Genomic DNA, 26543 nt, shown 5'->3' with positions numbered 1-26543 from the left:
CCTCTGTGCCAGACCCTTCCTTTCCCTTCTGGGTGCTAAAGGAAGAGCCAACCCCTGGGGGGGCTGAGTGCAGTGACACACACACAGACACAGACACACACGAGCTGGGTTACGCTACCTGAGATCCTCTGCTGCTCCTGGGAGAAGTCAATGCCTTCGCCGATGGAGCTCATGATTTTCTCAATCTGCAAATAAAACAAGCACGTGCTGCATTACTGACAGAGCCGCAGGAAAAGGTAAAGGGAGCCCCGGGATTTCACTGCCACGGGACAGATCCAGGGAAGGACGTTAAGGTACCTCTGACCCAGAAAGGGTGCCCTTAACACCTTGCCTGGAAAAGTCTCCTTATGGGTGGATGACTCAGAAGGGATGGAGAGAGGCTGGGACCCTGCTGAGCCTTCCCTCTAACAGCCTGAAAATAATCAGCTCCACGAAACCCATCCCTCAGAGCACAACTTTAGGGAGAAGGAAGGGATCCCCAAATTGCCCAGCACCCTGCAGGAACATGCAGCCCCTCCTTCCCCAGCAGCCAAGCCGGAGAGACGCAGGTCACTAACGCCTTCACAGCATGCAGGGTGAGCCTGGCTTCACCTCAGCCTCCGTTTTCTTGTTTGGTTTTAAAAGCACCACGTTCCCCAAACCTCTGCGTGTGCATTGCTGAGAGCAGAGGTGCTCAGAAAGAGCTTGAAAATAAATTAAGGATGCAAAAGCACCGTGGGGGCAAACGCCTCAACTGCCCAGGAGAGGGAGCTAAAGACAGTCCCATGCCCCGATCTGAGCAGTTCACAGTCACTCAGGGCAGATGTCACGCAATTACGAAATGGTACAAACTTTATTTCCTGAGATGCTGCCTTTTCAAGTCCACTTTGGAGCTGGATATAAATGATCGCTTTTGCAACAACAAAAAACCTTAAATTTGTAACTTTCACAAAGCTACAAGAGTAATCCTTAAGTAACAAGAGAAACTTGGAAGAACAACTGAGCAGAGTTTGTAAACTGAGATTTTGTAATGTAGTGCTGCAGAGGGAAAACGGATGGTGACAATTACTAGATTAACTCTGTTAAGATGGAAGAGCTGATAAATTACAGCTCAGTAAGTCAATTTAGGGTTTTCAATACTTTAAGGCATCCTACAATTAAAGTCCACTATTTTCCAGCCAGCAATGAGACCCTCAAGAGGCTCAGCTCTGCTTGCTTACCCCAGTCTTCAATCTATAACCAAACAGGAGGAAAAAAAAAAAAGCCTCCAGTGGGATTCCCAAATAAAAACCTGCCAAGAAAACATTCCTGTGAGACACTTGAGAGTGGCTGCTGCTGAATGCAAAGCCGATGCACAGACTGGCAACAGAAGGGGGGAAAAAAACAGCAAATGAACTCTTACACAGCTTTTTCTCCCTCCCTGGTCTTTTAAGGACAGGCTGGGGGAGGAAATCCAAGTTTTCCTGGACCTCGTCCCCCAGCCTGTACAAGCCTGGGACCTGGGCGTGCTGCTTCTCTTGGTGCAGCTGCACAAACTCCCCAAAGCACCCAGCCAGTGAGCAGAGCTCCTGGAAACGCTGCGAGGAGCTGGGGGCCTGACTTCCAGTCAAAATCAATCGGAGCTCGAGGCTGAACTCCATTAAGGTTAGGGATTTTTTTGGTGAAAGAAAAAGCAGCCAGCTTTCAGACTCCTGCCAAGTCAGATCTCCAGTCAAGTCCTTCTCATTCGCAGGCAGCGGAGGCAGTTGGCTGTAACGTTTGGTTTCACCGGGGAGAAGGCATTCACGCCGTCCATGCAAGAGTCATTAAAGGACACGGTACCCTGCCCCTGGAAAAGCACGAGGGCAAACACTTCTGCTGGGCTTAAAATACAGTTAACGCCAGTTTACTGCGAGCTTTGAAGACCAGCCTGAAAGAAATAAATCAGAATTTGAACACGTAGGGAAGTGAGGCACGCTTGAGAATGATAAAAGCAGGGTTTTGAAGTCGCTGGATGTGCAGCTCCTGCTGTCAGCACAGGGCAGACGTGGGTTTTGCTCTTCTGCCCCCAAACACAGCCAGAACTTGAATGTGACCTTTGCTAAAACTGCCCGAGCAGTGCCGGGCTCTCTCCCCATCAGGGGGCTGGTCCTGGACAAAGGGCAGGAGCCGTCACACCCTGGCAGAATGGTTAACGCAGCCACCAACAGAGCAGCAGGATGAGCCATCGGATCCTTTATTTCATAGGAAGGTAAAAATGACAACAGAGATTTGATGTGAGAGCCGGGAACATGAAGGCTTTTACTTACACGAGCCGAGTCATTCAGAGCTTTTATCAAAAATTGCAAGCTGTTTGTACAAGAAATGGGATTTTAAGCTCGAGTTTAAAAGGATGCACTAAAAAGAATGAGGCCAAGGCAAAAATACCCCGATCTCAAGTGGACAAAAGCAGCTCCTAAATGACAAGCATAAAATCAAACACGGGCAGGGTGGCTCATTTTGCAACTGCTCACATCACTAGCCCTTTCTGCAGATAAAAATTACACGGCTAGTCATCGTGTCATCTGATCTCGCTATTTAGACTCCATGTGGCTGAATAAGGAAGCCCCAGAAATACAGCTTTGAGAACTGCAAGGAAAAAAAAACACTTGTTTTTCAGCTAACCTAAGGCTCTTGCGTAAATCAGCAACTCTGCAGTATCGACAACAGAAGTGTGGGGTCAGCTAAACTGGTACTGGTTAGGAAGGGGAAAAAAATAATAATTTCAAGTCTGCCCTGCGATGCAGAGTTTTTCCCCTACCACAATTAAGCCTTTTAACTCTTTTCATCCTTTGGAGGCATTTGTGGCAGTCACCTTCACTCCACCAGCCCCGCTCCTCTCCACGTGCTCAGCTTTACAGAACTTTTCCATTTCTCTTTGCGATGCAGCCTGAACAAAGCACGAGGGCTGCAGCAGCTTCTGCTCAACAGACAGTAGCAGGTAAGCGAAAATCGTTAGCTGCCTCATGCTTCTCTGCAAAGGTTATGGACTGAAACCCAGAGGTAACCCAAGTCTCTCAAGGCACATTTGTTGCCAGCCACCGTTTCAGCAAGAAACACCTGTTTTCATTGCTTTTGCCCCAGCAAAGCAGCAAATGCTCCCCAGCAAAGCTTTCAAGGCTCGTGGTGCCCTGACGTGCCACCGGTCCAAAACGGACGGGCGATACTGGAGGAAAATATGGGGGTGGTGCAAAACAAACCTCATCTCCAAATAAGACCAAGGGTTTTTATAACGATGCCTTTATTTGTTCTTTATAGGCAAGCACCGAGCCTGGGCAGCAGCAGGACTTCTGGGATAAGGATTTCTGGGATGCTGCCACAACCCTGAAGGCTCACTGCCGAATTTGGGTCTTAAGGTCAATCCAGTTCAAGCTCCAGGAGTTTGAGGACATTAAGCTGTGCAGATCTACGTCAATTAACTTCATTACGAGATACGTACTCCAAGCTGGAGCCGCTCTCGTGCCCACTGTCTGGGATCTTTATCGGAAAGGCGTTCACTCGGGTGGCTCTGGAAGCCCTGGAGGTTCTTTGGTCTGGGGATCATTTGGAGCAAGCAGCGCTTGGGTCCAGCCAAGCTTCTCCTACTGGTCACCAAGAGGGAAGAAAGAGGTGGGGAGGGAAGGAGGAGAGGAGGGAGAAGCGCATTTGTTCAGGCAGCCCCAGCCCCCTCAGGCTGTCTCCCAGCACCAGAGGCAAAGCGCTTTGCAGGTCTCTTACGCTGTGCTGCCGCCGAGCCCTGGAGACGTGCGGGGACTGCTGCCGGTGCTGCTGGGGGAGGCAAAGAGCACAAGAGCACATTTGGGGCAGATTCACAACTGTGTTCGCAGCCCCTCGTCGGTCAGAGCTATCAGTGGCTGCTGTTTGGCACGAGGCAGCTCAGCTCCCTCCATCAGCTGCTCGTTCCAAGAAATCTTTTATTTCCCAGGATTTACAGCAGGACAGCCAACATTCCTCCCTCTGCCACCATGCTCCATCCTTGGTTTCTCTCCTGCACCCTTACCAGTTGCAGTTCTTCTCTTCTACAGCACAGGAAGGACAATAGGAAGTTTTAACCTGATTTTAGGAGCGGTCAGCCCCACCATGTGCTTGTTGCAGGGAGCGAGTGGCTGCAGCATCCCGGCCCCATGGAGGGCAGCGCAGGCCAGGAGGACTCTCCCCACCTTCCCACTTCCTCCCAGCACAGCCAGGAGCTGCCCAAGGACAATTCTCTCCCATGCACACAGGGACCAGGTGCCCAAATGCCACAGACAAGAGGACAACACGAAGCCAGAGGGAGCCCTGCTCCGAGCGGGCAGCCGGGATGAATTCCCCTGCAGCAGGGCAGGTCGCCATGGTCTGACACCCTGACAAATTTGCTTCCTTCCTTGTTTGCTTGCAGGTCGTTTCCATAGCTGGATTCAAAGCACAGATTACTTCTGGGTGCCAAGCCCAAGCTCACTTGGTTGGGTCGCACCGCCCTGCGCTAGGAGAAGGCCGCGCTGCTTTCTGGGCTCAGTCCCCAGTACTGACAGCTCCACGCTCAAAATGCAGCAGTGACGACTTGCAGGTGCTTCCGAGGCACTCAAAACACCCAAGAGCTTTTCCTCAAGAGCAGGGGATTGCCTTGTGCTGCACAAAACAATGAAACAATCACCCGAAGGATTACCTTTCACGCTCATCCTTTGCTACACACGGGCTCCAGCCGGCAGCAGCCAGAACCACGCCACAATTAGCACACAGGGAAGTCCTGCTTCCCCGCTGCCCTCCACAAAAAACAGCACTCCCCCGGGTCACCTGCCAGCCCAAACAGCAGCTTGAGGCTGATCGGTTTGTCCTAGGTGGTAAGAGGTTGCAAATAGATGAGAAGAGGGGAGGGACACAAACCCAAAGTCGATTTGTAAAGCATCCCCGACCTCCACAACCAGTCCTCAGCCGCACTCCGTGGCACTAAAACGGGGATGGAAGAGAAGATACCTTGAAAATAGCATATACCACCATTTTTTTAGGCTGTTCTTTCCCAGTGGTTAATTATTAAAACACAAAAATACCGTGTTTAAATATAGCACTGCAGCCCAGACGTAGCTTGAGCCTGAACACTCAGTTCGGATTTGTTTTGGCTTAACCTGCTTTTTTCCACTGAAGCACCACACATCCCTCTCTGAACAGGTTGGACAGTTTTTCTTCCTCAATACTTAAACATCCACAGAAATAAAACCACTACATCCTTTTGCATCCTAAATTCATGTAATCTTATCTGTTATTCCAAGAGAGGTGCAGCTGGATCCATGCTAGAAAGGTATTTCGGCCCCTGAGCAGAAACCCTTCAACAAAAGAAAGCAAAAGTATTGCAAAGCTGAAATCCCTTGGGAGAAAGGCTGCAAAAAATGAGTCCTCCAGCAAGCCCCAAATAAAGGGATGCAGAGGAAGGAGTTGCAGAGTGGTTACCAGCACCAAAGCTCACCAGTTTATTTTTGCGTTTGCCTAAGTTTTGCTGAAAAATAAAAATACCCCCCCAAAAAAAAGGAGCTGGGTGCGGCCCAGAGTCATCCTGGGGCCGGGGAAGTGGTGAGCTCTTCAGGCAGGCAGGCAGCCACGACAACATAGCAACTGGCAATTTACTCCCAAACAGAACTTTATCTTCAAACAAACCATCCCGAGCAACCGAGTTCTGATTAATGGAGGAAAAAGGCATTTGTTTGTAGGGCCCAGGAAGAGCCAAGCTGGTTGCTGGTTTGTTCTCCCTGCAAGACGGGACATTTTGACACAAGTCCTGCAAGGCAACTCTCCATCCCATAGCTCTGGGGGCAGATGTGGGATGGCTTTTGATGTGAGCAGGACCCCAAAATACCAGCCCCAAATATCGCCTCCCTTCTGAACGCGCCCTGCAGGGGCTGTCGGGCAGCCCTAGAGGGGGTCAGGCTCCTGCAGGAGGGCAGCCCCATCCTATGTGATGCTGGCAGTGCCAAAGGTCTGGCACGGAGAGCTTTTGGGGCTCCTTCTCCCAGGATAGGCAGCATGAGGGCTGGCACACGTGGTCCCCGGAGGCACGGCTCCGCAGCCAGCCCCAACAGGCTTCATCTCCGCTCCCCTGCCCTTGATGGACACGAAGCCGTGGGGTCCATGCTAATCTCTCCGTATTTTCCTTCACAGAGCCAGCGCTGAAGTTTGGAGCCAGCGAGTCCATTGAGAGAGACAGAGGACGATTAACGAGTCCCGGGGTCTTTTATCACCGAAAGAAAAGGCAGCTTCACAGCACGAGCTGTCTGCATCCACTGATTTGCATGCAGGGGAAGGAAGCTTCATTCAGAAAGCACAAAATCAAGTAGCACTCCGTTAGGATGGCACTCGCCCCGGTTTGGGGGCATCTTTATGCTAGTGCAGCTTTCTGGAAGGGGCTAGGGAAAAAACAAACCTCCAGCAGAAAAGCCCTGGGATTTCCCACCCCTCTAAATGCAGGAGTTCTGTGTTCATCCCTGCACATCGCTGATTCCCAAGGACACATCAAGGTTGTGCTGGGAGAAGAAAAAATAATACATGTGGGCACGGCAGCATCTGGATAAGCAAACAGTGCTGAGAGCCCAGCTCTGCTGCCCCACAGGAGCAGAGCCCCCGCTCCTTCCATCCCCTTGGAGGAGGGTCAAAGCCTCCAGGTGCCGCGCACAGCGACCCACGCTGCTGCTCCGCAGGTGGAAAACCCCACACCTCCACCCCAAACAAAGCTCCAGGCGGGGCTCCGAGCCCCACAGCCAGCCACGTTTAGAGGCTGTAGGCTTCCTGAGGTCAGCATCAGGAAGGCCAAGCCGAAGGGGAGGTTTGAGGACATTAGCTGGAAGCGTGCCTAAGACAAAACAGGCGATGCCAGCCAAGCTCTCCACGCAGCGCTCGCTTCCCAACACCTTCCTCACACTCCTTTGCAGGGAGCGTGTTTCAGGAGCCAAATATCACCGTTAAAATCCAGTTATGCCTCAGTACGCAAAGGAGAGCCCTTTTGATGCTTGCACCCTGAAAAAAACACAGCGTTTAGAGTTAACTCGGGGGCACTGGAGAAGAACTGCAATGAAGTGTTTTTCCCTGAAATCGCTGTAACAACCTCAGGCTTGTTAAATCAGGTTTAAATCGGGTACGGAGGGAACGAGATGGAACAGACTGCCTTCCCCTGCTGCTGCTGCAGGATCCCCGGTGCCGCCCAAACAGGGAACGTGTTACACCAAACAGAACATGATTTATAGCTGGAGGTATGTCTTTACACGCACACCTATATAAAACACACGTAAAATTACTTTGTCTCCCTTGAAGCGCTTTCAGCAGCTCACCCAAAGCTGACAGCAGCAAAACAGGGGCAAAACAGGGGCACCGCCAGCTGTGCCATCACAGAAATGCCCAGTGCATCAGGGTTTGTCCTCAAAAACTCTGCCTGGTGCTCCCTGGCCTTCCCTTCCCTTATGGGATATGATTCCTGGTACCACACACGCCGTTGCCCCACTCTTTCTGAGCTCTGCACATGAAAAGGGAAAACCCTGCGTGGGGTCAAGACCTTCTGCTTCCTCTGGGGCTCCTTCCCAAATTGGCAGCTTAAAGCCAGCAGCCCCGAAGCCTGGTCACGAGGACGATAAGCTACAGCATGCCTGCACAAGTGGCAAAGAAATAGGAACACCGAGCAATAGAGTTATTCAGATAAAGGTCTATAATTAAATAAAAACACGCAGAAATAAATGGCCCACTATCTACCACGTGTATGGTATTAGTGCATTATAATGACACCCTACAGCATAAAAATAATTAAGAATATATCAGGATTCCCATTATAAATCCTTATTATTAAGGGGTTCGTAACCTACCGTACAAATTCACCTAGGGCTAAAACCCAGCAGACGAGACAGCAGCACCAGCAGCGTTTCATTCTTGAAAGCTACTCAAAGTTGGGTTTAAGGGTTATCAGTATTTTAAATTTCTGCAATTCCGAGCAAGTGTCAGGGGTTAAGACTTCATTATTTCTAAGCTTTTACACCTGAGGGATGGGGCATATTGGGTTTAAGATTATAAAATCCAGACAAGCTGCTTCTCGAGTTTAAAAACCCCTCTGAGTACAACAAACACGCCCCCAATTACCAAGTGATCAGCCTCACTACAGCCTAATGGATTTGCTGTAAAAAATAGGAGGAAAAAAAAAAAAGAGATTCATTAGGTCCATGGGCAATACTGGGGAAGCACTGAACATCTTCACCCGATGCTTCCGCTTTGTACCAATACTGTAGCAAAGCTGAAATACTGAAATAAAATGAAATTAAGATTAACCCCAAGCTGTGTGGTTGGCTGCAAGGAGGCGATCCTGCCTGCACACAAAGCCCAGCTCCCAGCCGTCTCAGCACGGCTGGCAGCATGTCAGGCACTTATGGGGTGGCTCCAGCTGAGCACGAGACCCTGCTGATGTCTCTGAGCATCCTATGGGGTTGCCAGTAAACAAGGGCACGTTGTTTTGGGGTTGCTTGGAGAAGAAAAAGAAAGCAGAGCTCTTTAACGGAGATCTCAGATTTTCTTTTTTAATTACTGACTTGTGAAATCATCTCTCAGGGGATGCGGCGGGTGATCCGGAGGGAATGGAGGAGGTCAAGACGGAGCAAGTGAGTCCAGCAGCAGCTGCACAGCGGTGCTGAACACCAGCACCCGGAGCAGGAGGGACAGGCGGAATGAAAAACCAGCTCTAAGTAGTCTCAGTGAGCATCCCAAAATTAATACCCACTTCATTTACACCACAAATCCCCCAAATGGCAGCAGCATCTCTTTGCCAATGCTTTTGTCTTTTCCAGGCTTCTGGGAGCAGTGGTAATTGCTCCAGCCCGGCTCCTCCTGCTTCTCATTTCGAGAAGAGGAAACACATGGTGAAAATGTGCCCAGCCAGCCTTCCCCAGCAGTGGCACCGACGTGAAGCCCACTACACGTGAGGTGCTTCTTTGCCTTCCTTAGCTGCATTTCTAAGCTCTTGCTGTTCCTGCAGCTCGGTACAGCAAGGCACGGTGAGCACCCAGCACCACGCACTGAGCTCGCTGCAGCCTCCAAACATTTTGCAGACACACAATAATTGCAGCCTGACGTGACAATAGCACGGATAACAATAGAGGGGTCAAACCCAACAGACAGAAACGCGGATCTGTGAAAAGCCGACGTGCCACAGGCTCAAAATGCCACTGTGATTAGGGCACTCGCAGGCAGGCCAAAAAGATCCTGTGTGCAGACTTTGATCTGGGAGACAATATAACAGGTGCTGCTTTAACACGCAATTAGGTCCTGCCTGCTCCGCTGTTTGTCCTGCTGATGCAGAAGACAAATGATCTAAGGCATTCTCCCCAGAGAAGTCTCCGGTTAATGCAGAACTGATATCATTAACTGATATTTCAGCCCTGAGTGTAGAAGCAAGGCTGCTCAGACCCAGCTGGGATACGCTGGTGGAGCAGCGGGATGGCTGGATGGCATCCCACACATCTCTGAAAGGGACGGGGGTGCAAGCAGGAGGAGGATCAGGTACAACACCTGCTGGCTCCTTACTGCAAAAGCAGTCCTTGGGAATTTGGATCTGGGCCACAAATCTCACTTCCAGAGCGGTGACAGCACATAAAGCACTCTTCTGATGTAGTTTACGATGCTGCGGCTTATGTTCTTATGTTCTCCACATCGGCAGCCCGTAGAGCAGCAGCCTCATGTCATCACCTGGTGCATTCTGCGTGTACCAGCGGTTAGGAAGTCAGCAGAACGAATGTCAAAGGCCTGGAAAATCTAAGGCTGCTTTCATTAACTCAAACCTGGATTCCAAAAGTGAGTCTGTTGTTGGAGGCACATTTCAAAACCCAAACTTCAGGGTTCCCGTGCTTTATCCTGCTCCAGCAGCATACGTCTTCCGCACGTAGCGCGAGGACTCGCTGAGTTTGGTGTTCACTGCAAGCCACACTGCAACTGCTTGTTAGTGATAACGCACACATTTTCTAGCTCAGTAACAGTCACAGAGACTCGTTTGGACCTCGATCAGGGACTTGTTTCTTACCACTCTCCTCCTGTCTATAGACTCATAATTCAGAGATTTGTGCAAAACCAAACACGAACCAAAATAAAAGGAATTCGTAATATAAATTTGCACTTCACAACCGGTGTATCATGGATCTGCAGTTTCAGAAGCCTTAAATATATACAAATATTTGTATGTTCAAATATACACAGTTAAATTAGATGTTAATATGACAAAAAAGCTGGCTAAATTAGACAATGCATCTGCTCAGAGAAGTGAAATGGCCAGATGTGAGTTATTTTGAACTCACAATAAAAAAAGCAAAATACCCTTAACAATATCGAAGCAACTCAAGACTCTCCGCAGCTACATTTTCATACTCACTCATCCCAAGGCACAAAGCCAAGAACAATTCGTTAGGCTCTTGGAGCAAAGGTTTTCTCCAGTGTGCAGAATGCAACACAGCGTGTTAAGCCTGCTTTGGAGGCTTCAGAAAGACTGTATATTATATATATACACACGTACACGATTTTAAAAATAAAACATCTGAAGTGCTTGAAGACGTGACGTAAAATAGAAGAGAATATAAGGAAAGGCTGAATTTAGTAAGGACACTGGCTGGACATTCCTGGTCCAGAAAGAGTCTTGAAACCACTGACGATCACCAGATCCTTACATAACCAAGATATCCGCTAGAGCATGAGTAACTTACATTAGTGAATCAAAAGCTTCTGATTCACAAATATTGGGCTAATACACAGCCAAAGTTAACATACACAGCAATAGTGGACAGAAATTGTGTTATTCTAGATGCACGCTAATTTGGACATGTTCAGCCTGTAATTGGTGGTCTATAAATAAGAGGAGAGAAGTCACTGTGCGTTTACTTCTGGATTGAGGGCATTTCCACAAATCCTTACGAACGCCTGGATGGAAGGCTTCTTCCATGCCCAGGGTAAGTGCTGAGCTGCAAAATCACACTAGATTTTGAAAGCTGCCCAGTGAAGAGCTACCCCAGCTACCTGTCTAGTTCCAGACGAATTGATATGATTCAAAGAACTGGCAAAAATTATTATGTCTAAACCTTGCTGTTGACTCCAGGAATAAAGTAAGCTTGTTTTTACATTCACCTTCCAGACCAGAAGTCCAAACACTCCTACCTACAAAGCTGGTAAGTTGTCTGAGTTTGGCTTGGCTTGCTTAGCTCAAGTCTTGGTTTCCAGCTTCAGCGCCTGCAGTCAATAAAGCAAACCTGAACTGTGAGAACACAAAAGCTTTCACAACGTTAATCAGGACAAAGGAAATCTTGCCTTTGGGGGCAAAGGGAAAAAGAAAGATTTAACATCGAGGGTTATGTAAGAATTCCTGACCTTAGCACAGGAAAGCAAGAGGAAACGTTGGGATCTGGAGATAATAGAAGAATCAGCCCACTAATTAAGTCAATTAAGAGCCTGAAGGACACATTTGTTTAGAAGAGCAGAAATCAGGATAAGAATACTGACCACATTACTACTTTTCCCCTAACCAACAATTTATAAAACATTTCAAAATGGGCAAAGGGCAAACTGGAATGAGTACTTGGAAATAAGGGCCAGCTCGAGGCAAAGGACACGGGCTGCAAAGCATGCTGAGCACCCGCAGCTGGAGAACAGGCCTGGTCCCCAACCTCAAAACCAGGGCAAAATGAAGCCTTCAGATTTAAACACCAGAATTACAAGAACAAAGCACAAATGTTTAGGAAGTATCAGTAGATGGCAAGGACAAAAGGAGCCTTGCAGCCTGCAAGGCAGGGCTGTCCTTGGCCCAGGCAGGACAGCTTGTGTGCTGCAGGTGGTACGAGCGTGGAGAGGCTGAACATATTGTTTTCTCAACTGCATTTCTCACCTGAAACACCGGGATTTGGGTCTACAGCACTGGGCCATCTGGGAGCCGCTACCCAGCAGGTAAGCCGCGTGAGCTTGTCATAACAAGAAACACTGAGCTTTTACAGGATGCAATTTCACCAGGCCCAAAAATAGCAGCTCTTCCCCTGAACAGCGAGGGAAATATTTGCATTTTTCTTTCAACACCAGCTCGCAGCTCTGAATCTCAACTTCTGAGCGCTGTTTTAAGGCAGTGGCAGGTTTTGCATCAAGAGCTTTCCTGAAAGTTTCACATTTCAATGCAAATGTTCTTAATCCTCAGCAGTAAGAGTGTAGCTGAGGCATTAATTCCACCAGGTCCTTAAATACCCGAGCAGCCTGACAAGGTTAATGGAGCTGGAGTATTTAAGGCCACCCCACTAGCTGCAACCACCTCTAACTTGCTCCCCAGCTCTTCAAAACCTGGGCTGGAAGGCACTGCGCGTGTGGTTTGCTCCTGTGACATGAAGACCCCCAAAATGGATCGGCAACTGCTGCAACACCCCTACAACATACCTACAATGTACCAACACACCCAGACCTACTGCAAACAGGAAAGAAACCTCGCTGAGCTGACAGCAAAATGTGGAGCTGAGAGGCAATCACTTGTAGGAGACGATGGCTGTCCAGCGCCGTAATTAGACAAAATATTCATTAATTCATCAGCTAATTCACGTGGGGGAAAAATGCATCAAAGTGGTGGACTGTGCATTTCCTTTTTCTAAAGGAAGCTAAAATAAGATGCATGTTTTATTCAGTTCCCAGAGTTTCTTTTGAAGCGGGTTTAATCTCTCCCTAAAAGAGCTCAAGACAGCAGCCACAGCAGCCGCCTCATTCTGGGAAGCTGGAGCCTTTGAGCCTGTCATTACAAATTCAACCTTGGAGCCACTTACTTGATAGCAGACAGCTGGAAGAGGAGAATTAAGGGGTGTCAGGAGCCAGGTCTGCAGCTGATTCTCAGGAGCGTGCCTCGCTCTTTGCCCCCAGACACTTCAGAGACCATTTTTCTTACCGGGCCAGGCCTCGGCGCCAGGCGTTTCAGCTCAAAGCATGGAAGCACATCGGGGCTGGTGACACCAGGTCATCCAGCTGCACCTCCCAGACCACGTCTGTGTCACAAACAACCACACCAGGAGCCTCTAAAACTCCCAAGGCCCAGCAGAGGCTGGCTCGCTATCCCCAGAGAGCAAATCCCGAGCCTTGTCAGGGATCTGGGACCCTTCACAGGAGGAAGCAGCCTTCCCAGCACCAGCTTTGTAAAGCTAGAGGCCTGCCCACTAAAACCAGGCTTTCTGTTTAAAAAAAGGCCTAAAATCCTCATTTTGTAACACCCCAGATGTTAACTGATGTTGACCTGTGTGACAGTTTGACACAAACCTGGGAGATCTCCACGACTTTGGCTCGTTTCTGCTTGTCCAGACAAGGGGCCTCGCGCTGTGTCAAACATCAGACACTGAGGCCGCCAGGGAAGCCCCTTGCTTTTGTTTTCAGGGCAAGAATGTGCACAGCAGTGAAGCAGGGATCACTGCACTAGCACATCCGAGACCTGTTACAAGAGGCACTGCACCTACATTCACGAAGCCAAGCCCCTTGCCAACATTTTGGGGTTTTGCTGAAGCCAAGGAAGGACCGAAGCTGAGCAGGACGCATCTCCCAGATACTCACAACACCGCTTTTATCAGCCTGACAGCAGCACAGGGGATGGAAAGCGTTTGCCACAGCCCCTGCTTTTGTTTCCAGAGGACTGTGGCACGAGGCCTCCTGCAGCCCAGCCCTGGGCCCTGTGTGAGATCCCTCGATCCCTTCCCAAACCGATCACCGTCGCCATCAGGAAGCTGCTTCCCTCGAGGAGCTGCAGCAGCTCGGTGAGCGATCGTGATGTTTAACACCAGCCTGGTCAGGCTCCCTCCAACACTGACAGGCTGATGTGTCAGAAGGAGGAAAGGACCCTGAAAAATTGTGTCAGAAGCTGGGGCAGAGGGAGGAAAGAATCATTTAAAAGCTAAACCCATCCAAAAGTGATCAGATAGAACGGGCTCAGGACAAAGCAAAGATGGTGTATATCCTCTAGCTTTCCATAAACAGCTGACTGGTCGCATTCAAGGGCTACAGGTTGCCTTCCATCCAGAGACCTGAGCCAGCAGATGATCGCTAGGGAGCTCAGTTCAGCCCCTCCTGGGATCAATCCCTACAAGGTTTGCCCACCTCCACCTGCTTGCACATGGCCCTGGGTGGATGCACAGAGCTGGAGCTGCTCTGTGGAGGAGGAAGGCAGCACAGACACGAGTTAATGCACCCTGGGAAGCGGGCTGGCAGCGGGGCCGGGCACCGAGAGCCCCCTCCTCCTGCGGGAACACAAACACAGTTGATTCCCCCATGCAAAATTCATTGCGAGCCGCAACGGCTGCGTGCTCATCTCACAGCTGCAAAATATTTATGAGCTGATTATGAAAAACAAATTGATCATTTTAGCCCTCAGCCAAGTTTGGGAGGACTCAAATATTTATGCGGGCCAGCGGCGCTGCCTCCTCACGCCTTCCTTTCACCTTGCTTCCGGAGCGGAGGACAGAGCACTTCGGGTCCTCGCCCCCAGCTCTCTGGGCAACGCATTGCTGCGTGCTTCAGTCATTTCCCTGGCTTGCTCGCAGAGTTCACATCTGCCAGCAGCTGGGGACACGGCGGGTTCGTGCTCCACGGGACGGGAAGGCGCTGAGCAGGCTCCTCCGCAGCACAGAGCTCTGCTGTCAGCGTGAGCCGTGGTTCGGGCCAGGCGCTGGGAGCAGGGGAACTGCTCATCCCTGCATCTGGGAGCGGGGCTGAGCTTTGCCAAGTGAATCATTCCTTCCCCATCCCACCCTTCTGGTGGAGCCGGCGCCACCTTCCACTTCCAACAAAGGGCATTCGCGGCGCTCTGCTGGGGAGGGATGTGACCCCTCTCGTCCAAGCAGCAGATTTTCCTGTTGCCTCTGGCCGGCCAGGCTAGCTGAGCAGTCACCCATGGCCCAGAGCAACACTAGCTTGGCCTCTGCCACAGATCCCATCTGTCTGTGGGCACGAACTGGTCCCTCCCCACGCCCCCAGCGCCCCGAACAGACACTCCTTCTGCTGGCAAGGCCAGTGGGAGAAATCCCTCGCTTGTTTGCTACAGCCGCGTGTCGCAGAGCTGCGTGTGGATCACTTTCTTCCTCAGCTGCCTGCATAAAGACCATTAAAATTAACAGAATAATGCGTATAAATCTGCCATTGTTTCTCCTTGACACAGAGGAAGAGCCAAAGCATCGCTAACAGGGGTGGCTCAACAAGGTTTTGTATTAGCCTGGTAAATTTGGAGGCTGCAAGTCGCATTTAATTCAGCCCAGCTGCATTATCCCATTCAGAGGACTAATTAAGCCTCTAACAACAGCACTACATTTATGTTTCAGTCTCATTGTTGCCATTATGACCAGCCGGATCAGCCCCTCTCTGCACATACAAATCACTGCAAAAAAAAACCCCAAATGTTCCTTGCAGGTGCATCTTTGCCACTTCTTACCAGGCGCCACAGAAGCCTGCCTCGCAGTATTTCAGAGCGAGAACTGCCTGGCCCTATGAACCCAGCAGCAGCTCCCTTTCATGCTGCTTCCACAGAAAAATGCTCTGCCCCACGAAGGTGCCCCTCCTGCCGACAGTTCCGAAGAGTGCAACCATTGCACGTGCTCCAGGAGTCAGAGTGAGACCCTAAATATACCGGTACAGAGGCCTGAGATGTTAAAGAAAAAATCAAGCTAAAGGCTTGAATCCCCAGCTGGTGGCTTGACCCTCTTCTTGGGAGAATGGTTAGGTTCACACAGGGTTTTTCAGCAGGAGCCTGAACACCCTGCAGCGGCTGCTGCTATCTCACAGATGGGAAACTGAGGCAGGGAGGATAAAAACTCGTCCAGAATCATTCAAAGGGGTCAGTGACAGCCAGGAGACCCCAGGGCAAATCAGTGCTCTAGCTGTAGGGCACTGCTACACGATGACAGCAATCGCACGAGGTGTTTAAATTCATCATGTCAGAAGCTGGGAAAGCACGCCAAAACATCAGGTTTTGCTAATACCAATCTTTTTCTGCACTCGACCTGCTCCATTATGGGCAGATGTGAATTTTTTGCGTTCTTTCTATGATTTCCTCACCTAAACGTGGTGTGAAGGGGAAGCTGATTTCCCTCCGGTGGCTTGTTAGGCTGGCGCAGGGTGGAAGCGATGCTTTTTGTTTACAGCCAGGGCAGGAGCTCTGCAGGTTGCTTTCTCCCAGCAGCGGAAGCACAGGCACACGAAGGCCTGACCTCTGCTACTGGTGAAGCTGTGCAGCCCTGCAGAGCCCAAGGCTCCTTTCCCTTTCAGCGTTTGACTGTAAACAGCTCACTTAGGCATGAAGAGCACAGGAAACCTATCTGGGCCTTTCAAACACACTTTCTGCTATTTAATCTTTCACTAACAGCTGCTGGACGACTAGTCCAGGTACTAACCAGCAACGCCTCTGCAACCGGAGCACCTCCAGAAGAAAACCAATATTTGGCAACCCTGAAACACACAGGGAGTAGGAGGGAGCAGGAGCATGAACTGAAAGATGGGCTCACGCCGAGGAGGGATTCCCTCTCGGCTTTCAGCATCTTTCTATACCTTCAGCAGAGGTCATTTTATCTCTGGGGAGGGATAAGAGAGGCAGCTGAGCCTCAGTCGGTGAGCAGACAGGCAAGCAGGGGGCACAACCATCCCACGAGGCAGCAGTTCCCAACTGCCACGAGTTTACACGGCCGGCACACACAACCCCTCACCCCCAGCACACGCCAGGGTTTTTTATTTCCTTTCAGTGTACAAAGAGTGGTTCATCTGAGCTTATCTCTTCTGCAGCGCCGCTGCTCTACCAGCAGAGAATCATCTCCAAAGAATGTTTCAGTAATGCTGCGGTGCTGGGTTTCCGAGGGACACTTAATCTCGCCCGAGTGGCTCACTAGGGCCAACTTTCTGAGCATGAAATATTTAACTATCCACGAGCCTCCTGTAGTACAATAAAGTGACTAACAAGCCTCTGAAATAAATATGGGAAGAGGGAAGCGGGAGCTATTAAATACACAGAGCAGCTTAATTGCTCTCTTCTTTCTATCTCTGTGAACCCAGGACACTGCTTGCCCCCCAGCAGCTGGGACCCAGAAACAAAGCCCCTGCTCTAAATGCTGGGAGCCTACAGGGGAAGGATCGGAAAGAGGTCTGTGTGAAGAGATGGGGACCACTTATCAGCCCTCCCTCATTTTGGGGAGGTAAAACTTGGCTGGCTTGCTTATGAGAAACCAAGCCCTGAATTGAAGTAACTTAAAACAATAAGCTTTGAGAAGCCCCCCACTTTTTGAGAAGCCCCCCCACTTTTTGAGAAGCCCCCCCACTTCCTGCAGTTTTGCTTATCCCCCACTCCAGTTAAGCCTCTTTCAAACACAACTCAGCAGTTGCCTGTGGAGGAGATGTGAGAGCTAGCAGAAGCAATGAAAACCACCCAGGACCCCCTCCAAAGGCCAACACAGGGGAGAACCTCGTGCTCTGCAGACCCATCCCTGGCACAGGAGCTCCTCAGCAAGCTCAGCCTTACCTCATCCCACTCCGAAGCAAAGGACGGGGACTTCTCCAGCCTCTTCTTCCCGGTGCTGCAGTTCGAGAGCGATTCGCTCCGGCTCCCCATGGCATCGTCCTCCGTCGGAGAGCAGGTCAGAAGATCCGAGTCCGATTTGGACAAGCTTCGGCTGAGTTTGAGCTCGGCTTTGGGCTTGCTCCCCGGGTGGGCTCTGCCCACAGCGCCACCTCTGTCCCCCTCGTCCTCGGCACCGCCGGGGTGCTGGAGCACGTGGGGCGTGACTACAGTTTCAGGATCCGCCCGGTTGGCGTGCGTGTGCTGGACGGTTGCATAGACTGCTTTCTGGTTTTGGTCTGGAGAGCTGGTCCGTACTGATCCAGAGGCAGGTAAGGCAGCATCCTCCAGCTGCATAGCAGGTGGGTGGCTTGTAGCTTCCGTGCCTCCTTTCTCCGCGGAGGAAACGAGCCTGAAAGGATCCTCGCTTATTTCACAGATCGGGGAAGAACCGTGGAGCAACCCTGAAAACTGCTCTGGAACCTGGATGTCCTGGCCGTCTGCAGAGTCTTGGCTGCGGCTGCCACTGCTCCTCCTGTGGTCTTCAAGGGGATGAAAACAGAAGGGGAAAAAAAAAAAAGTTAAAAACCATAGAAGAAGCAGCAAAATTCCAGCTCTCCCCCTGCCCTCCCTCGGTGAGGGAGGGAGAGATAAAGAGAGAACAGTTCCGTATTGTTCCGCGTGCTCAACTTGTACCCAAAGTCATGGCATTTACGAAATTCCAAACACTGGCCTGATTTATGCAATCTGGCAGCTCTCCTTGTTGTTTTATTCCTGTTAACACTAACTATCAGTCCTTGCTATATAAGGCTAAGAGAAGTGCTAACTATATCCTGCAGAGAGCAAGTGAGGTAGGAGAAGCAGAGACGGAGGCTCCTGGAACATCTGATGCATTTCCATAAAGGCCGAAGTGTTATTTAGAGCAGCGCTCCCTGCTTTTGGCACGAGCTGCAGGGTGGGAAAAACTTCTGGACTGCAATCAACCTGCGAGTTCCAAAATCCGCTCCCCAAAGAAAAAACATTGCTTTCCTCCCTAGTGGTTTCCGAGTTTAACCTCTCCTCCTTACTCAGGGGAGAGAAATAAACAGTTTACGCAATAAAAATCTCGATCAAAAAGGCTCTCTCCTGCAAGCCAACCGCTGAGCACAGGCAGGGCTGATCTGTTAAGGCAGCGAGCTGTGGGCACTGCTGGCTGTCCCCGAAAGAAATGTGACACTTCTCGGATACTCCTGCACTAACATCTTCAATATCAGGTACCGGGGTCCTGGATAAATCATGAATAATTGAGCAATCCCAATTGCCAAGCATGTGCAGCAACAGATGAGTACTCACCTTGGTCATGTTACACACACACATTGCAACTGCAAAGGAAACCTTTGGAAAGCTGAGAAATGCAACTTCTGCTTCCCTACGTTCCCTATGTACCTGCGTGTAGCTGTCTGGAAATTTTAACGCTTCTATTTACTGCCTAGAAGCATTCTGCAGTTTGAAGACACGTAAAACTATGCTGTAAAGGAGCAATAAAACAAAGCACCTCAACAACACAGCTCTGAAATAGAAAGATGGTATTTAGACATGAAGAGGAAATTCCTCGGTTGGTATGTGAGACAGCAGCTCTCGGGAGCCAAGGCAAAGGAATCCTCATCTCACTAAGAGGCAAATCAACGAACGAACACAAACGTTGCATATCTTTAACAAGCAGCCGCTATTAGCAGCAACAGGGCAATCAACTCCTTCCCCCTTGAGTAGCTTTTCCAGCACTGGGCTTGACCAGGTCATTTCCAAACACTAACATCTGTTTTTGTGGTACGTCCTCACACCAGAAATGAGGCAGGAAAGCACCCTGAATGAGCCATTTATCTCCGCACGCCACTTCAGATCCTGGGGTCTCACACGCCCTGGGTTTGACGAGCACAAGGCTAGTCCCTCGCAGGCATTTGTTTACTCCACAGAAATGCAAAAAGCAGCTTGCTGGGTTGGCAGCTGAGTCAGGAACAGCAAAAGCCCGAACGGAGGTTAACAGCCAGGGCAGCGTGCCGGCAGACCTCGCTTCTCACTGGTGTCAAGTGATGCTGGGGCTTATTTCATCCCGGATCCTATGAGTTTAGGATTCCAGGACAATGAAGTAGTTGTTGATCATCTTGCACGGGCACACACACCACAAGTGCTGTAGCTGAGGCTGCCAAAGGGAGGGCAGAAGGTGTCACCCCAAAGTCCCACCTGCACCATTTCCAAGTGAGGTTGGGAAGCACCAGCAGCACCTGATCAGAGGATTTCAAGACCAGGCTTGCAAAAAGATCTGAAGCTGTGATGCTGGAGAGAAACCTTAGAAGAGATCAGACACGCTGCGTTCATAGGAGAGACCGGTATAAGGAAAACCACAGATCCTGTAAGAGGGACACGGCGTTGACGGGACAGTCACATTAACCTGGCAGGGAGGAAATTACTTTTACTAATTCAAAAGCTTTTCTTCTCCTCTTTCCTCCCTTGGAGATCATTCCTTCCATGTCCCAGCTTAACCTTTACTGACATTTCTGCTGAAGGCAGAGAGACGGCTGGTAGAAGTTCGTGCCACGTGCTGGAACGCTTGGGCCAGAACAAAGTGCTCCAGATCCAGCTCCAGAGGCTCACAAAAGGGCTCCTGTTGCACAGAAATCACAGCCACCCATTCATCCTCGAGCTGATGAAGAAAGACTCTGAAATACAAGAGAGCTGCCAGGGAAGGAAGGGATGAAGCGAGGGCAACACCACTTGCACAGAAGATGAGGAATGTCTTGAAGGAGGCGTTTCAGAGCATGTAACACAGGCCTGCCCTGAAAGCTGCAGACAGAAGAACAGATGTTGGAAGGAAATCATTGAGGTGCACAGGCTGGGTGCAAAGAGGGTTCCCCGGGTCTTATCTTTTGAGGTCTCAACTCAAGGAGCCTCAGGATGAGGAGAAGAGAGGCCAAAACTACCACTGTCCAGTGGCCACCTCAGGATGTGTACCTTTTTGGGATAGGTTACTTACGTGATTCAGCTGGTGTGCTGACCCTATATATCACCAGCAGGATTTATTTCATGCCCCTCATTATGAGAATCAGTTTGTTATTGCAGCTGCCTTCTGCTCAAGCTCCTCAACCCTGGAACTAAGGAGGGCATGTGCCAGTCTCTAATCTTCATCTAGAAAAGGCTCCCTGTGCTACAGCACACCAGAGTTTGTCAAGTGATGATCATGCAAATCTAGCTCCTGTGGCAGGAAAGGCTAGAGAAGAGAGGGAAGCTGGCCTTTAGAGTACTACTTTAGAGGTGCAAAAATAACCTATAACTGCAGTAAAATAGAAACACAAGCTTTCATTTACATGGTGAGGTACTGTGTGAAATTTAGAAGTGTGCAGCGTGCCCAAGTTCTTGTTTCATCACCTTGGTCATCTGGGGCAGAATTTATCCTCCAAAAGCTACTTGAACTTGTGTTCATTTGCACGCCTTCCCCTAGTGCCCTTCAAGAAAGTGCAGTGAAACACTGTCCCAGCTGCCCAGCGATCACTGATGTTACTCTGCACAGAAGCTCCTCAATACATTACGATGGCAGAAACGCAGGCTTGGATCAAAGCCATGGGAAAAGGGCCTGTCCTGTGACAAAAAGGGAGAGCACTCAGGCTATCCATAGCCCAGCAGAACCTCAACAAGTACCAACCTTTAATAACCACCAGAAGGAAGCAAGGCAGTCCTACCTGAGGCTGGTTACTGCTGACAGCACTTCTGGGGAGCTCTTCTGAGAAGCCAGACAAGCATCAGAACCCTGCCATCTCCACCAGATCTCTCTCAATGCAGCAGTTGTCTCCCCCTGACCAGTCCGTGCACAGCTCACCACTCCTGGCCAGTTTACAAGTCCTCTTACAAAGCCCAACAGCCCCGAATTCACGCATGCGGTTGCCCGTGGTTGCCTTACCAAAGGAGGTGGGAAAGCATTTGGCTCACACCCCTCCTGCTACCCTGCCCGAAACATGAAGCCAACTTTCCCCAGTGCTCCAGCATGTGACAGCAAACTGCTGCAGCGCACACAAAAGGCGACCGAAGCCAGGCGGATAATAGCACATTCATCCAGCCACTGGCCACAAGACAACTTGCAGCAAGAGGCACAAAGGCTGCTATCAGAGATGAAAGACTCCATTAAGAACAGCGTGCCTGAAATCCTGCTTCTGAGCTGCCCTGAAAAGCCCTTCTCAATAGCCTGTAAGAATCAGAGTCCTTCTCCGCTGACCAGAGACTCCTCCAGAAGTCATCAAGTAACATCTAGAAGCACATCCTCTCAGATCGAGGGCCAAGAAGCAATTCAAAGCCAGGCCTCAGCCCGCTCCTTGTCCTGGAATTAAACTGCTGCCTTTGATGCTCGAGGACCCTTCTGATCCAGAGGTGGAAAAATTCTCAAACACCCCAATTTGATCTTTAGTTCTTCACTCAGCCCTCGTTTAACTTCTGCCCAAGTGACTCCGCTATTCCCCAGACGTCTCCTCCCCACACATCAGCACGCACTCACAGTTCAGACTCAGCTACATCTCCTTCCCCATGTCCTTCTGGCATCAGACCCCAGTGACTGCAAAAGCTGGCAACGTTTGCTTTTGCTCCCCGTTTAATAATGCGGATTTCAAAGCTGGTCCAGCCTTGCAGAGCAGTTATGAAATGTCTTGTGCAGAAAGAAGCTACCTGTAACTGCTGCGAGAAGATGAACAACACAAAGTCAGTGCTAACCAGCTGCCTCATCTCCTACTGGGGCCAAGAAATCCAAAGTCCCTGAGAGAACAAGAAGTAGGTGAAAGCTGTCAGGGGGCCCTGGGAAAGCTCCCCTGTTCCTGCAGTACATGGACCCTGCCACACGTGCAGTTATGCCACAAGGAGCACCGAGTTGCCTTGGGAAACAGCTGGTACACTCTGCAGAAGGAAAAACAAACATTAGAGGGTCACAATCATCTCCCTCACAACCATCTCCTTTTTCCAGATCCAGCACCACACGAAGGGCAGTGGGAGATGGCCCTGCCAAGCTTCAGAAACACACAAGGTGAGAAATAAACTGGCTGGGCACCTTCCCCCCCCAGAAGCAGCTCTTCACCTCCTTTAAACCCAAAGCTCCTTCTCCCTGCGTTAGCCATAGCACCACTTGTATTGAAGAAAGCAAACAAGCCCTGGAAGATGAGAACTCCACTGTGTTCCTTGGATTTCTCCCACCACAGCACTGGAGAGGGCTTCAGGTTCTTTACAAACACAGCAACACTTTCCACAGACCGCAAACCATGGAGGCACAGCCGGCATCTTCCTACCGTACAGCAAGACAGGACCGCTCTCCGACCATCACCACGTTAAAGGTGTTCCCCTCCACTTCTCCCTGGGATGGGGATTACAGAGCCTGCAGCACCCACACCACGAGGGAAGGGACATCAAGAACAAGCACATGCTCTCCTTTGGGATTCTATTTTGATGACATTTTAAGCAAGCCTGGCTATGGCAGCCATAGAACGGAGCCCAAGTGTCAGAGGGAGCTCACACTTGAATAATCAGCAATAGCTGCACGCTGAAAAGATCGCCTGAAAGATTCCGGCTCAATAGCTGTCACTATTCCCCAGCTGAGAAGGCAAAGCACCAACCTGAAAAGCATCCTAACTCTGCCTCAGGCAGCAAGTGGCTTTGGCAAACGCTGGTGGGAAAACAATGACCTCTTGTGCTGCCCCGTACAAGCTGAGTGCAGCAGGACACAAGGAACGAGAGCTATCGTGCTGCAAGGAGAGGAGAGGAAGAAGAAAGCTGCAGGTCTGACAGGGCACTCAGTGAGGCATCACACTGAGTCCTCGTTATCCTCTGTTCATCCTCAAAATGAGATGGTTTCCAGGTTTAGAGTCCAAACTAAATCCTCCCAGATTCCGGCTCAGGAGTTTTGAATAAAGCAAGGGATATTTTTCCTCTAAACAAATCTTTTATTGTTGTTGTTGAAGGTAAGCCAAAAAGCCCAGCGACAGCCAAACGCAGGAGACAAGGTGTTCCTAGATCCTTTGTAAAGCCCAAAAGTCCCTCTGGGACGAGAGACCCGAGTTCAATACTTAACCCTGGCCAGTTCCACAGAGGAGCTCGCTCTACACAGGTTTATTTTCCTCGTTAGCTCACGTCTTAAATTAGCTTTAATGCACAGCAGCACGTTGACTCTGTGACTGGGACAGCAGGGCTGATCGTCTGCCGATACAAACACAACACCAGGACGCCTTCAGATCCAGCTGGATGGAGAACGGGGCTCACTGAGATGCCAGCGTTGGTTCAGCTCACTTGTCCCAGCACGGCACAGCCTTCCACCTCTCCGCAGTTACTTGACCGTGCACAACGTGTGCTTACTTTCTGAATTAACACAGGAGGTCCCTGCAATGTCTCAGCTGTCAGGATAATGGAGTTGCTCTTCCTCCGTGTACATTTTGTACAGGAATGTTTTGATCTCTCATTTACAAGAGGGCAGATTACCAGGAAACAAAACAATTGCAGTACAGAATCCAGATGCCCCACCCAACAGCATTTAATTGTTCCAATTACTCTGCCCTCTATATTTTTGTTAAACACATCTAAGCCAAACAGCCCTGCTTCTTGGATGCTCACTTACCTTTTGTTTTTCTATCCACCGCAACTGGCTTCTTAGTTTCTGCTGTAAGCAACAGCTCGTACGGGTGTTCCTCTTCCTCGGCTCCACTTCCCCTGCTTTTTCCTCGTGCAACAGAGGCCTAATGAAAAACAGCATAATGTAGAGCTCCACAAAGCACTGCTATTTATCCCTGCAATGAAGCACAAGGCCTCTTTATGCCATGCTTTAGGCACAGAACTGGCAGCGGCGACACCTTCGCTGTGGAGTGTTATCCAAAATGTACTGCCTTTTTTTTTTTTTTTTTTTTTTTAAAAAAGAAAGACCACCAAATCCCTTTATTTTCTAGTATTTAAGGCTGCTGACAGCTTTCTAGCACTAACTGACTGATTTACTGTGCGAGGTCTGCAGACAGCCCGGGGGGTGAGAAAAGAGCTGAGCACATTATTCTTGTTCATCCCCACTCAGACTTACTGTTGCTATTGGAATTTGCATCGTCATTCACTATTTAGCTACTGGCTCTATCAGGACACGGCTGCAAAAAGAGAAAACAACAAATCCCTGCCACCTTTCCAGAATTCAGACCTGGTGTTCCTAACCTCGGGACGTACAGCATGTTTAAGACTACGAAGACCTCAGGCAACACAGTACAGGAACAGAGTTTAACCTCAGGATGCCCAGCAGTGACTGTGCTCATTTTAATCCCCAAAGCCTCCGATTAGAGCTGGTTTGTTGGCAGAAGCTCCAGCAAACTGCTGGGAAGCCACCATCCCTGTGCAGGGAGCAGTCTCGCTGCAGGATCCAGACGAGCCTTGCTGCAGATTCGCATCCTGGTCTGCCTCAAGGCCAACTGCATTTAACACCCTTTGGGAGCCACACGTGCCATCCCAGTACTAATGGGGATGAACTGGGCTTCGAGGCACCCTGCCCACATGGTCGGCTGCCTTTCAGCACCATCTCCTGGCCAGACCCTGGCAGGCTGAGGCAACCCTGTCCGGGAACACAACTGCAGCAGGGTCAAACCTGAGCCTGGGAGCAAATGATGCCAGCCTGCTGCCAAGGCAGGAAGAATAGATCCAAACACATCGCCCCAAGGAAGGCTCTCATACTGCCCACAGGCTCCTGGAACTGCCACTGCCTGGACAGAGGGCTAAGCACCACCACCCATTTCTTCCTCTAGGTGGAAACATCAGTTTCTTCAAGGGCAAATAGGTTCCTACCTGCCTGTGATCTAGCTAGGAGCCCTAGAAGCCATTTAGGGAGTCTTGGAAAGACACACAGGAATCCTCCACCCCTGCATAAACCCAGCTGGCTTTTAAGTGTGCTTTGCAATGGGAGGAAGGAGGCCGTGCTCAAAGCAAGCAGTTATTCTATCTGCTTCGAGCATGAGCTGTCAGCCAGACCGGCTCCTCTTCAGGTGACGGAGCTCATAATGAGCAAATTACGGAAAAAAACTTCTGACCAGATGGTGGCACAAAAACATCAGACCATAACAGTAGGTAACAGGCCCTTGCCAGAGATCTTGGAAAAATACTGCACAGCAGCAGCCTGTCATAACAGTTGTAGCTTGGACCTCCAGCCAGGCGTTAGTGTGCTCCTGAGGCTCCTGCAGATGATGAGGATTGTGCCGTCCTCTTTCGAATGCTCTGAGCACATTTGAAGACAGTGGCTCCCTAGCAGCACGCACTTCCCAGCTTTTGCTTTGTAAAAGACTGTGTATACATTCACAGGCCTGATTGCACTTGATTTTTTCCACTTCTTATCCTCGCAAGCCTTAAACAGAGCCTCAAATTAAAATTCACTTAAAATAAATTCCATTGTTTGTTGGAGAACCGTGCTCACTCTGCAAGCTCTGCAACCAAGAGTAACAAAGTCAAATACAACCTTCTTCTGACTCATCACACATACTGGTGAGCATTCAACATCCCTTCACTGTTACCAAAGCCTAAAAGTAAGAGGTTGTCAATAGCGAGTATGCTCCATAAAGCGTACTTAATCCACAGAAGTGGACTTTGTTTTTGAAAGACTTTTTAAAGGCTAAATGATCTCATTTCTCTCTCCTTCCTCCCCAAGAACTGCAGACCAAACTGCAGGAATGATCACGGCGCCTTGTCTTTCGTCTGTACTTCCCTTTCGGAGATGAGTAGTAAACAAATTAAACTGGAGTCTAATTTGACAACGCAAAACCTTATTCAGCTACAAACCCAGAAGGTTTCTGCTGATAGCGAACGGCGGCACTCTCCAAACAATCAGCTCTTTTGCCTGTTTGTGCTAACGTTTCTCCACGATGGAAGTTAAGTTTCTTGTTTGTGCACATCTGCTTTGACTGATAGCCCTCATCCTGGCAAGGGAATAAAAAGACTACTTTTAAAACTCAAGTTTGGCCCAACCCCAGAACATTCGATGACTAACTATCCTGGCCCTCGTGGGAGAGCC

At 50.0% G+C, this 26543-nt stretch overlaps 1 protein-coding gene across 18 annotated transcripts in view; it reads right to left on the bottom strand.

Annotated features, from left to right (window-relative positions):
* The window catches only part of ANKS1A (ankyrin repeat and sterile alpha motif domain containing 1A), a 106091-nt gene that overhangs the window by 38239 nt on the left and 41309 nt on the right, over window positions 1–26543 (bottom strand). For 11 of the 18 annotated variants that reach the window (XM_068660105.1, XM_068660108.1, XM_068660109.1 and 8 more), the window contains 4 exons: window positions 24132–24249; window positions 17480–18057; window positions 3715–3765; window positions 119–185 (listed from right to left, as the gene is read on the bottom strand). In XM_068660105.1, coding sequence (XP_068516206.1) covers window positions 119–185; window positions 3715–3765; window positions 17480–18057; window positions 24132–24249 — 814 coding nt within the window. The remainder of the gene's footprint in view (window positions 1–118; window positions 186–3714; window positions 3766–17479; window positions 18058–24131; window positions 24250–26543) is intronic. The other 7 variants (XM_068660110.1, XM_068660116.1, XM_068660118.1 and 4 more) reach the window with 2 other exon arrangements.

The sequence above is a fragment of the Anas acuta genome, chromosome 24, assembly GCF_963932015.1.
Source record: "Anas acuta chromosome 24, bAnaAcu1.1, whole genome shotgun sequence".
NCBI lineage: Eukaryota > Metazoa > Chordata > Aves > Anseriformes > Anatidae > Anas > Anas acuta.
Note: the sequence above shows the minus strand (reverse complement) of the source record. Positions and strands in the feature narration are given on the sequence as shown.